The sequence below is a fragment of the Lepidothrix coronata genome, unplaced genomic scaffold, assembly GCF_001604755.1.
Source record: "Lepidothrix coronata isolate B3197 unplaced genomic scaffold, Lepidothrix_coronata-1.0 Scaffold140, whole genome shotgun sequence".
Lineage (NCBI taxonomy): Eukaryota > Metazoa > Chordata > Aves > Passeriformes > Pipridae > Lepidothrix > Lepidothrix coronata.
Genome location: NW_016690320.1, coordinates 23,603 through 36,054, shown reverse-complemented (window position 1 = coordinate 36,054; position 12,452 = coordinate 23,603). Strand labels below are relative to the sequence as shown.

General features: G+C 42.8%; 1 gene segment (V, D, J or C); it reads right to left on the bottom strand.

Moving 5' to 3' along the window:
* Positions 1-4,313: 4,313 nt before the first annotated feature.
* Positions 4,314-7,613, bottom strand: LOC108503529. The segment is given in 5 exon segments: positions 4,314-4,893; positions 5,342-5,452; positions 5,922-5,984; positions 6,650-6,934; positions 7,510-7,613. Coding segments are annotated over 3 exon segments (381 nt in total).
* Positions 7,614-12,452: the final 4,839 nt, after the last annotated feature.

The window sequence follows — 12,452 nt, the reverse complement described above, 5'->3', positions numbered from 1 at the left end:
GAGCCTCCTTTTCTCCAGGCTGAGCCCCCCCAGCTCCCTCAGCTGCTCCTCATCAAGCTTGTGCTCCAGACCCTTCGCCATCTTCATTGCCCTTCTCTGGATAGCTCATGTTGGAGTCCCACTTCAGTTTATCTAAAAATGCTCTTTGCAAATCTTTTCTCCGTAACACTCATAAACAAGAAGCTGAATAGACTGAGGCTGCAGCAAAGAATCGCATCACTAATTCTCAAAATCCTGATCATGCCATTTTGCGGAGCACACGATAAGGAGTTTATAACAGGGAGGGTAAAAAAAACATCAAGTTTGCTTTGTGTTCCCAAATACCCAACTTAGCATGGTTGGAGCTTATTCGTTATTAAAAACACAGAAAAGCAACGCTTTAACAATACCATTTATATAAATACATGCTTGCAAAGGACTTACATGTAAAATCACCAAAGTCTTGGTCCTTCAAAAGATTATTCAAATAAAAGAGAATGACAATTACCAGATGCCTTAGAAAGAAAGAGACACTGTCAGTGTGGAAAATATGGATGGCTAGTTAGTGTTCCCATGGCCCTGACAGTCTGCGCTGCATCCCCCTTCATTGTTATTATGAAACAATTTCAATGTCAAAAAGTGTGGGTCAGATTGCATCCTTATTTGACCTCAATGTCAAATAAACACTGTCAGAGCTTACTTGCAGTGGATGCTTCCTCGTTGTCACCATTTCTTATGAAATTAGGTTGTCTGAAACTAAGCAGCATATTTGCACCAATTGCGGAACTTGGCACCAAGGTAAATAATTTGAAGAGGTTTGAGTTGTCAGGCTTTAGGACTTGGAGCTGAGGAGAATTGTACAACTCCCATTGTGCTGAAATTGCGAGTCTGCCTCCCAAAATTGAATACGGCTGAAGATTCCTCCCAGTCAAAGGAACAGAACAGAAAGGTTTTGCTGCCCGTGGAGTGCCCGTCTTCTGCACATGAGACACCAAAATGCCACCTCTCTCCCCTCTACATCACCTCACACTTCCCTACATGAAACAGTGGTTGTGTCCCCTCTAAATTGTGTCAGGTTTTCAGTTAAAAGTGTCACCTCTGTCCTCTCTGAGTAATCCCAGATTTTCAGTCCAAAATGCTGCCTCGGTCTTCTCTGAGTTCCCAGGCTTTCTCTCAGAAAGGCTCTTTTTTCAACTCCAAAGTACCCCTGGATTCACCCTGAAAAAAACGTGATTTTGTTTCATCTAAATTACCTCAGCATTTCTGTCAAAAAAAGCCACCGCTGCTCCCCCTCCCAATTTGCCTCTGCTTTTCCCTCAGAAACGTTCATTCTGTCCTCTATACATGAAGACAGATATTACTCCCTGAAATATACCCTGACTAGATCAGGTTTTACCCCAAAATCGTCCCTCCCTTTCCCTCTCAGAGAACTTCGATGTTACCTCTTTCGGTCAGGAGGCGTCACCCGCGAGTCACCAAACACTTGCAGTCCCTCGCCTTCACCACAGCGGCGATTCCAGTCCCAGCCGAGGTCCCGAGCTCGGGGTGTGACAGTGAGAGGGGACAGAAAAAAAACTCCCAACACCCAGAGCTCTTCCTATTGCCTTCATATCGATCATCTTTCCTTACATTTTCCAGCCCTTTGTTAGTTTATACATACATATATATATATATATTCAAAAGTTACATTTGTATTCTCAAACCCTATAGATCTGTATTCAGAATGTCTTATATCCTAAAATCCTATATATAATATAGCAGGCACGGGGTTTTATTTTAAAATAATTTTTATATGAATTAATAATATTTGTTTACATATATAAAAATGAGAAACTTAAAAGGTTTTAGTATTTCACACACGCTCCCTATGAATTTTCTGGCATTTTTGGGCTGTAACCTCCCTTTCTGGGGAGATCCCACCTGACTCCCTTGATTCCCCAGTCATCTTCTCCTCCATTGCATCATTGCTCTCCCAGTGACATCGAGGTGTCCCAAATGTGATCATCAACCCCCAGGCTCCAATCCTCTCCCTTTTTCTCACCCCCAGAAAGGTGGACAGCAGCATATGTCTTTAATAATATCATTGACATATATACAAAAAAAAGGGGCTCTGCTAGAAAAATAAAGACAGGGCAGCCCCCCAAAGGGTTGAAGTTCCCTCCCTCTTCCCCCAGCTCCTGTCCTGCAGGCAGACCTGATTGCTTTTCTAAGAAAAAAAATTTGGAAGCATAAAAACCCATCCAGTAGGGAGGTGCTTCTGAGCTCACACTTCCCAGGTAAAAGATCAGAGGAGAAGCAGGACAGAAAGATCCAAAAGTGCCCAAGGGAGCTTAAAATTGACTGTGTTTGGTAGGAATATTTGAAAACAAAGTGCTCTGCCGCCGTCTCAAGCCTGGAGCTCACAGAAACGAAACGAGCTCCCCTTCCTGCTCCATTTTATGCCTTCTCTGATTGAGGGAGAATCACATAATGCAAAAGGTAAGAGAGAAGACGGTAACACCTGTCCAATGCCCTAAAAATTCTCCGCGTGAGCCCGGTTCTGAGCCCCCAAAACGCAGCACTGGGTGTCTGCTTGTGAGCCTCAAATCACAGGACTTTGGCTCAGTTCCAAGCTCTGCAAATGCAGCACTGGATTTCTCCCTGTGACCCCAAAAACTGATCAAGTGACACCACCCCACCCACTCCTTTTATAGCCGCAGCCCCACCCATTCCCACCCCTCCCTGCTGTCGCTCCTCAGACCCCATGCCTCACCTCACCTACAATTTTAACATTATAAATCCAAGATTTAATCCAGAGCACCACGAGCTCCCAGTGCAGGGATTTCCATATTCCTGTTATTTTTTCTGTGTCCAGTCCTGGGCATTCAGGGACTAAGGGAGGCACTGGCTGCCTGTGCTGGCACACCACAGCTCCGGGGAAAAGCCAAGTGAAGGGAGAAAAGAGCTGGGAAGATGGAAAATCATGGTCCTGGTGGAGCAGGGCCTGCTCCAACAGCATTTCCCACCTTTCCATCCATTGCCTTTGGAGCACAGGGAACACCAAGCTTTGGCCTGGTCTGGCGTCACCTGTCCACGTCTGCAGGGAGATGGGAACTGCAGTGGGAACTCTCCTGTTCCCATGGATGCCTCTCTCCCTACAAGCCCTTGCACTGAACCAGTGTGTTTTCCGCCTCCTTTGTCCCAGAGAGGGAAATACAGGAGATGGGCACTACCTGCAGAGAAGTCAACTCGGGCTCAGGAGCCAGAGTGGAAAGGGAGCAACAGAGCAGCAGAAGGGTGCTGTGAGAGCAGCCTGGTTTTGTGGCTGAGTCGCTCAGGCTGCAGAGGTGGAGTATGGCCTGTTTAACTGGGACAGGAAGGGGGCTGTCTCAAGGGAGATTTGCTGTCAGCTTGCTCCACATGTCCATCTGGCTCTTGGGATGCCTAGGAAACAATAACAAGACTACCATGCTTTTCCACACTGAGTGTGTGCTCCTGAGACCCAAGCACAGAGCTGCAGGACCTAGAGGCAGTGCTTTCACCATAGAATGTCACAGCTTCTGAAGGGAGGGTCTGAACTAAATCTGTCAAAGTTAGCTAAATAGATTTCACCATGCACCCTTCTGGGGGCCTTTTTGGAGTCAACAGTGGTTCAGTCAGCACCTGAGAAATGTTGTGGGCCTTGCCCCCTGGGAAGTGGTTAACGTGTTTAAAAGCAAGGGGGGATTTGTCTTGAGTAGCCTGATAGAGCCAGTGTGTTTTAACCACAGCATCCTGTCAGCTTGCAGCTCGTGAGAAGTTAGTGTTTGGTTTTTGTGACTGCCAGCCAACAGTTGGGTGATTTATCAGAACATCCCAGTGTTTCCTGTTGGCCCCTTCCTAGTACTGGTGCGTGGGAAATCAGCAGCTTGTTCTCTCACCTTTTCTCTTTAGACCTGTCTCTCGTATTGTTATCCACAGTTTTGAGCCTGATTAATTTGAAAGGGCCACGAATAATTAAAATTCATTTAAACCCAATAGGGCCAGAATTCATAGGTGTCCTGAAATCTTTTAAATTGGCCAGGGAGTCTTTCTCTTTCCCCGTGGAAAGCCCAAGGAAGGCAAATTTAATGAAAAGGTAATCTAGAATGTAATAAGTAATTTTCTAGTTCTCAGTGGTCACTGGATAGGACAGTGGAATTTCAAAGATTTTCATCCAACTTTCAGAAGAAACGGCACAGTGCAAATCAAGCATAAAAAAACTTTATTTTGGTGCATATTAAGGAAACCTAAAATGCAGGTACCATATACTTTAAAAAAAAGGAGAGAAAAAATGCTCAAAAGAAGAAATGGAAATGAAAATGATAATGGAAGTGAAAACACTACGCCTGTCTGAATTGAATTCCTTTAGGTCCAAATGATATCTAGATCTGCCCTGGAAAATTGCCACTGATAAAATCCTGTAAAAATTGAAATTATACAGTACACCCCCTGTGCCTGGGATCCCTGAGCAGAAGATAATTATTTCTGTAGACAACAAAGTAATATGACCAGAAGTGGTATTTTTAAAGTATACTAAGTATACAGTTAAATTTTAAGTTTTCAAAACTATGTAAGCAATTTGGATGTATCAGTGCAATGGATCCAGGAGTAGGAGAGCTTACTGTTCCTACTCAACAGAGGGATGAGGGAAATAAGAAACACCAGAAATTGTTCTATTAATGATTCTAAGCTAGACAAGAGTTCAGCATTATACAACATTAGCTGTCTAAGAAGGATTCGAGATGGTGTTCACTAAGGAGCACCTTGATGAAGTGAAGAGACTCACAGATCTACAGAAATGGGGGAGTTTGTTGATTCTTCAGATGTTTATGGGTAGCAAAGCTGACACACAGTGTTACTCTGTTGTGTGTTCTTTCCTGCTCTTATTCAGCCCATTGCTGTCACACCCAGTACCTGAAAGAGCAAACAATGATTATTTTAAATTCTTATTCACATTTGATGTATTGGTGCTGAGTTCCTGTTAATCTGCAATATAGTGGCCAAATACTTTCTGGCCGTTTGGCTACCTATCTTTATAATTTTCCTTCCTTCTTTTCCTGCCCCTCTTTTTGCCTTTGGTGGCTTTTGGGATTCTCCCTTTATATTCTTTCTGATTTGGACATTTACCCAGACTTTGTGCTTTGCTACTTGAAACAACCAGCAGATTTCTGATAGAACCTGAGATGCTCTGGATTAGCCTGATTTGGGGATAAGGTGCAACTTGGAGGATAAATTAACTCATCCAGTGGAAACAGGAACAGCTGAACGGATGTCACTCCTTGTGGGGTTACAGAAGGATGCAAATGGCCACTCTTTGATCTTGCCTCCCGTGTTCCCAGGGACTGAATGATGTGTTTCCTACCTCAGAAGAGGAACAGCTTGATACTCATGAGTGCATTGAAGATGATGCTCTTTGCCAGCAGGACTCTCAAACCCAAAACAGCCATGAAGAGTGCGTTTGTTTTGACATTTGCTTTAAAAAGAAGAAGAGGGAAGAAAGTGTCATCTTGATATTAACCCCACCCTGCCCCACTCACCCCCAAAAAAGAAGGAAAATCCACACATCATAGCCAGAAGAGGGATGCAGGAACTGGGGAAAATATGAGAGAGGAATGTAGCAAGTGCAGGGAAGAGAGGAGAATGGACTTCCCATTGCTCTTTTATCCCATGGGAATTTGTCCACTATCTAGTCTGTTAACCTAAAGGTAATTTCTCAATAAGTATTTCCAATTCTGACATTTCTGCACAGGAGAAAGCAGTTATTAATGTTTTGATATTGAGTCTGCAGAAAGTGCAGTTTAATAAGCTTAATAATCTTAAAGTGTAGGTTAATAAGTATCTCCAATTCAGACATTTCTGTACCAAAGGCAGTGCACGTTCCTGCATTGTTACTGAATCCCCAATAAAGCAACTGTACTCTGATGTTCCTTTAGGCAACTCACCTCTTTTAGAAGCATCTGTAATGCTGCAATCATTAACTGTTCCAAATTCTTCAGTTTTCTCTTCTGTCAAATGATAGACAGACTCTATAAATTGTATCCAAACGATACAAAACAAGAATTGCACAAAACATACCTATAGTTCTTTTCCCAGCAGCAGTTAAGCAGTATTGGAGAATCAGGTGGCAGGTCATTAATTAATTATTAACTTGAAGAGAAAAATTAGCTTTCTATCTGTGATTGCAGAAACCCCCCTCCTCAGGATTGTTGGGTTTTACTTTTCTTTTCCTTTTGAAGGAAAACAACAATTTAAAAAATGATCAAAAGGTAATCAAAATATCTGGGGAACAATCATATGTCCTTTTTTATTTTGTGTTTTCAAAGAAGTTATTTCAAGCTTTCTTCTAGCAGGCATGTGTACCTATGTCCCTTCAACTATTTTCTCTTAGATAAAGTTAGACTCACAAATATTAGAGGGTTGTTTTTATTCTTTACTGGGATGGGGAAAGTTTAGGTTGGCTTAGTTTTTTGTTGTGCTTTAATAGTTGAATTAAAGTCACATATGTAATATGCTTTTAAATATCTTGTCTTTACCTAACTAAGTGCCTAAATATCTTTCTGACTGCACTTTTCCTTGCTAGATCCTCAAAGGGCAGGAAAAAATCGTGGAAGATGCATCTTCCAAAGTCATGTGGCACTTGGACAACGGCACTTGGACAACAGCCCTGTACCTGGCAGAGTTGTGCTGGCTTTGCTCCTGTTCCCTTTGTGCGTAGCCTTGCAGGTCACCTCTGCATCTGGCTCCACTCCAACGACCTTCATGGTGCTGTAGATCCCCCCAGACGTGACCAGAGGTGCCTTCAGGTCATACAAAACAACACTCTCAGGCACATCGAGGCTGATGTTCTCAGGGTAGAAAGACCTCGCCAAACAAGCCATGTTCAGTTTGTTGCCATGTTGTTTAGGCTTCTTTGATTTGAGCACAATGACTTCTGGGGCAGATTCTTTTTGACTCTCTGAAAAAAAAAGAAGCATTGTTTTGTGTTGATTTCATTTTTCTGCATGCTTTTCTGAGACCTAAATCATGGATAGTTCAGATACAGTCCAGCCACATCTGTCCCCTGACAGCTGAGTGTCTTTCTGTGTTTATTTCTTCCTTCTGTTTGCCATAGAGGAGATCAAAGATGGAAAGGGAGTATAAGGGTGGGATTTTCATTGGAGCTTCTAATCTCTTGGACTCCTAAACTTGTCCTCATATACATATATATACTCACACACACACACACACACACACACATATATATATATATATTTAACTGAGGGACCTTGAAATGAGGGAGGGAAGTTTTAAGAATACAACATAAATTATCATAATAATTTTTAATTAAAAAAATTAAATACTAAGAAGACTATTTACTTCAACGGTAGCTTAATATGCTTGATATGTGTGATATATACTAAAAGGTTTTGGTGTTCCTTTTTAATTACCCAAAAATGCTTCACTTGATGAGGCTGAAAGGCTTAACCATAACACACAGGGAGAGAAGACTTTAGAAATACATTATTAGTAAAACAAACAAGTGAAACTTACTTGGCTCAACTGAAAAAGTTGTTCCCGTTCCAAATACGAGCTTGTCTGTTGCCACACTGTTTGCACATAGCCAAATAAACCCACCTTCCTCACCACGCTCTAAAGGTGTATAAAACCAGACAATAAAATGCCAGAGTTGTCCAAAGGATCCATATATGGACAGCAATGAAAGTGCTCAAAAATAAGCAAAATCCTGAGGGCAGAAAACAATAATTTCATTGTAGAGTGATTTTAAACAATTTGATCCAGGTAAAAGATTCTCTCTTCTATTATCTGAATAAGCAATATACTTCCAGAATAAGTATTCCTAGAAATTCTGCAGTTCTCTTCTTCAATATATTTCCTTTCCCCATTCTTTCTTCAAAATGTATTGCTCCTTTGGTAATCTGAGGTTTTTGAATGAGACCTTATGGCATTTGTGCCACTGTGAGCTACCCCAAGTTCTCAGCACAGTGATATACTGAGTTACAAAAAGTGCTGCTTCCTTCCCTTTTCCTGTACAGTGTTTCATGTGAGACTTGGAGTCATATGCCCTATATACCACATAAGAAATCACATGGACTTTAAAATAGGGACCTGAGTGTGGAAAGAAAAGAGGAGATTTGAACCTGCTTTACACCTGTAAGATTATAATGAAGGATTATAATGTTGGTCTAGTAAGGCTCAGATTTTAGTCTCATGACTAAAGTCTTACTATTATTCTACAGCAATTAGCAAAATTCTTCAGAGTTACAAACATGGGGCTTTTTTGATGTTGTTTTTGTATTCTCTATGCTCTGATTTTGTTGCCCAGGAAGAAAAAGAATACACACAATCTGGGGTTTTCGAGTTGTCATCTTTCTGGATGGGCCAGTGTGAGGATCATTTGCTGCCTCAGGAAGTCTTTATCCTGCTTTTGGTATTTTTAAAAATTAAAAAGAAATTATTGTTCTTTACTAGGTAGAGATACATTGTTCCATGTGAGGAGTTATTAAACAAGGATTTTGCTCTGGGTGGTGCAAAGAGGATTGACCAAATCCTGCACAATGGGCAAGTTCTGCATCCTTAGTGCCACCTGAAACTAAGGACTTGGGTGAAACATTAAATGCAAGCAAAGATAAATTTTGCTTGAATACATCCTTCATATGTAGGCTGGACAGCAAAGCAGCTTCCACTTCAGTGTTAGAAGGGAAGTTGTGGTGGTGAAATCTTGCCTGACTGTTATTGAAGATGCTATAAAAGGTGACTTTGTAATGCAAGGATGTAAACACAGCCACATGATACAAGCAAATTACCTTTAATTGAAACACAAATCATGTGGTATTTGCAGTAGGGTAAATGCATGGGTACCTCTTCCCCCACCCCAGACAGTGCTTTAACAGCAATCCTTGAAAACGGATATGTCATGGCTCTCTTACCCTGAGGTAGCAGCTCTAAGCTAAACTCATGTTAACAGCTTATAAGGAAAAAGAAAACTTGGGTACAGGTGGTATACCAAGGAAATACAATTTAATACCAATCTCTAGCTGCTGTCAAGCTGGAGAAGGGCAGGAAGAAGGGAAATATATTAACATCCTGAAAAAAAATAAATTATATGTGACGGGAGATTATAAGGCAATTGTGAGCTAGTATAGGATTTTTCTACCCAAGTGACAGGGACAGCAAGTGGAAAAGGTGCAAAAGTGCTAGTCTGGTCCTCCACTAAAGGAGTGCTGAAAGTTGGCCATGAGGGTTAACAAACATTCCCCAAAAAGGAGAAGGGAGTGGACCTCTAAGCTGACCAGGGCATGAAGAGGCCACACTGGAAATGGCCTCAGAGTTGATGGGCCCTCCTCTCTTCCCAGAAGCTATGAGTTGCCTGGGTGACTTCAGGCAGGCTCTAAGGCCTCCTTAGTGTTTAGCAGCAATGGAGATTCTGCAGCAATCTAATCTATAGCCCATGAAGATGTTTAAGAATGAATACATTAACTTAGGTTTGCTCTGGTAGTGAAGTACACTGGCATTGTCAGAAACTCAGACAGTGTTCCTTGCAGTGGTCCATGAAGATATAATGAATGGGAAGAAACTGCAGCTGGCATGGGCAAAGAAAGGAGATCACGATCTGGGCCATGGAGGAAAACATTAATCATGCAGTTCAAGAGGGAATTAATGCATAATCTCTTAAATCATTGAGTGGAAGGAGAAACAGATGTGGAAAAGGCAGGAAGGGTGGGAGAATTATAATACTAGATGGAGGTGGTGGATAAAGGGGCACTGTTTGCTGTGAGCTGAGCTGAAGATAGAGGGATCCATCTCAATGGTGATGCTCAGTAGTAGAGTGTAGGGTCATGATCCGGTCAGGGAAAACCAGACCTGCCACATGGAGCTAAAATCTTCTTACCTAGCTTTGGGGGCCTGCATTTGAGAGAGTCATCTGAATGTTGAGAAGAGAGTCATGCACCAAATACAATTGACTGAACTGTTTTATCTCTCTAAAGTAGCTTGGGAAGCGAAAAATTTCTTTAGAACCAATTGCTTCTCTGCAATGAAGTAGAGGGGACACAATGTGTAACTTAGATAGAAACTTCCAAACTCTGTCAAGTAAAAACATGAATCTGCTGAACTGGAGTTGGTAAGAAGTATGTTCAAAACCAAATGATCTGGAAACCAGCATCTGTATTTAAGTGTGAGAAAAACTGGCATGGCATATAGTGATTGTCCCATAGCTTGAACCCCAGTCAGAATCAGATGTGTTCTTCAGGATGCAGCTGTCTGGGGGAAGATGATGCTGTGAGGAAGTGGGGTAAGTTGCACCTTCAGGCTTTTCCAGAAGTCAGTTTGTGCTGGGTGGTTCAGTCTCCTTTAACCACTGTGTCACCGAGACCACACAGTGGTGAATAGTCATACAAAAACTGTCTTTTCCTTTCAATGTCAGATGACACCTCTTCTTTGATGTCTTTTGAATGCTGCATTTTTTCTTCCTCTGCCCTTTTGTTGCTGGAAAATCAAACCACAGTTACAGTTATTAATAATAGCATTGCCAGCATCACCTTTATGATAGATTAAGGTAATAATACAACTCTTACTGAAATATTGCCCACAGTTGGTGACACTGAATATGTATCAATTTGGATTGTAAGAGACCTTTTAACTCAAATTACTTAATTCCAGATATATTTTTAATAAAATTCTAGAGATTTAAGGGAGGATACTTTCTTAAGAATGTCAAGAACCAGACACAGTCAGATTATTTTCTTACTTATTAAGATTATTCTGTACCCAAAATTATTTATATCTCTAATATTTCCATGCTCTAGAAAAAATAAGTCTTCAGAGGTTAATTTTCATTGATATCATTGCCTCTTTTTCTGTGTGGATTCTGGGTGGGGGGCGAGGAGTTGTGGTGGAAAGGGATGGTGATATTTTACCCAGAAACAGAGAATTAAAGAATAGATGAGAATGAAAGGGATGTTAGAAGACTGTTAACTCCCAAACCCCTGCTCAGAGTAAGGTCAGATAAAGCAGGTCACTAAGGACTATGTCTAGTTGAGTTTTGCATATGAAGACTCCACAGCCTCTCTGGGCAAATTGTTCCAGTGCTCAGTCACTCTCAGGAGTGACCTGCCCAGGTCTAGGATGTGAAAAATCTTTTGCTTTGTTTAAGTGGAATTTCCTGCATTTCACTTTGTGCCCATTTGCTCTTGTCCTTTCCCTGAGTACCACTCAGAAGAGTTTAGCTTAATCCTCTTTATTCCCCTCTGTCAGGTATTTATACAGAGAAGATCCCCCATTTCCCAATCAACCTTTCCTTCAGGCTGAACCATCTGGTTCTCCCAGCCTCTCCTCACCATGACAGACACTACAATTCCTTAGTGATTCCTCAGAGAGTGGTGGTGAACAGTTGGCAGCTGGTCACTAGTGGTGTCCCCTAGGCATCAGTGTTGGTCCTAGTTCTGTTTAATATCTTTATTGATGATCTGGATGAGGGGATCAAGTGTACCATCAGCAAATTTGCAGATGACACCAAGTTGGGGGGGAGTGTTGATCTGCTGGAAGGCAGGGGGGCTCTGCAGAGGGACCTGGACAAGCTGGAGAGATGGTCTGATTCCGAGGGGATGAGGTTCAACAAGGCCAAGTGCCGGGTCCTGCACTTTGGCCACAACAACCCCTGGCAGTGCTACAGGCTGGGCACAGAGTGGCTGGAGAGCAGCCAGCCAGGAAGGGACCTGGGAGTTTGGATTGACAGGAAGCTGAACATGAGCCAGCAGTGTGCCCAGGTGGCCAAGAAGGCCAATGGCATCCTGGCCTGTATCAGGAACAGTGTGGCCAACAGGTCCAGGGAAGTGATTCTTCCCCTGTGCTCAGTGCTGGTGAGGCCACATCTATCGGGCCCAAGTCTCACTGATATTTCCCAGAGCAAGTCCAGGCAACTGTCATTTGAGAAAGGGCCCTGCCACCACTGCAGTCCCTCCCCCTTTTTGTGCTTCCTCTCCCTGCAATGGCATCACTGTGTGCTGCCTGGCGCAGAAGTAGGTGGCTGTGTCCGAGGCTGTCAGGGAATGCAGCTGCAGGGAGACCTTGCTTTTGATTTTATCTGCAGAAAGGGTAACTCGGCCTTGGAAGGTTAGGGAATAGCCTGTGTTATTCCCAAAAGGGTAGATCCAGCCTACAAATTGCAGGTGCCCTCCTGGGGTCTGACGGACACAATTCCAGTCATATCGAGGGCTGTCCAGAGCTGTTCCCTCTACAGTGCAGGTGAGTGAGAAAGAGCCGGAGACCTTCCCCACCTTAGGACCAGATGCCACCATCTTTATGTTGGAAAGGGTACCTGGAAAGACATAGGGCAGGTGGGAGATTTGAGTGTCTGTGAGAAAGCTCATGGGTGCAGTAGTCCATCCTGGGGTTGTAGGGTCCACAAAACCACAGAATTTTGGCCTTTATTTCCAGGACTTATGCCTGGAGGCAGTGGCTTGTCCAGACACCAC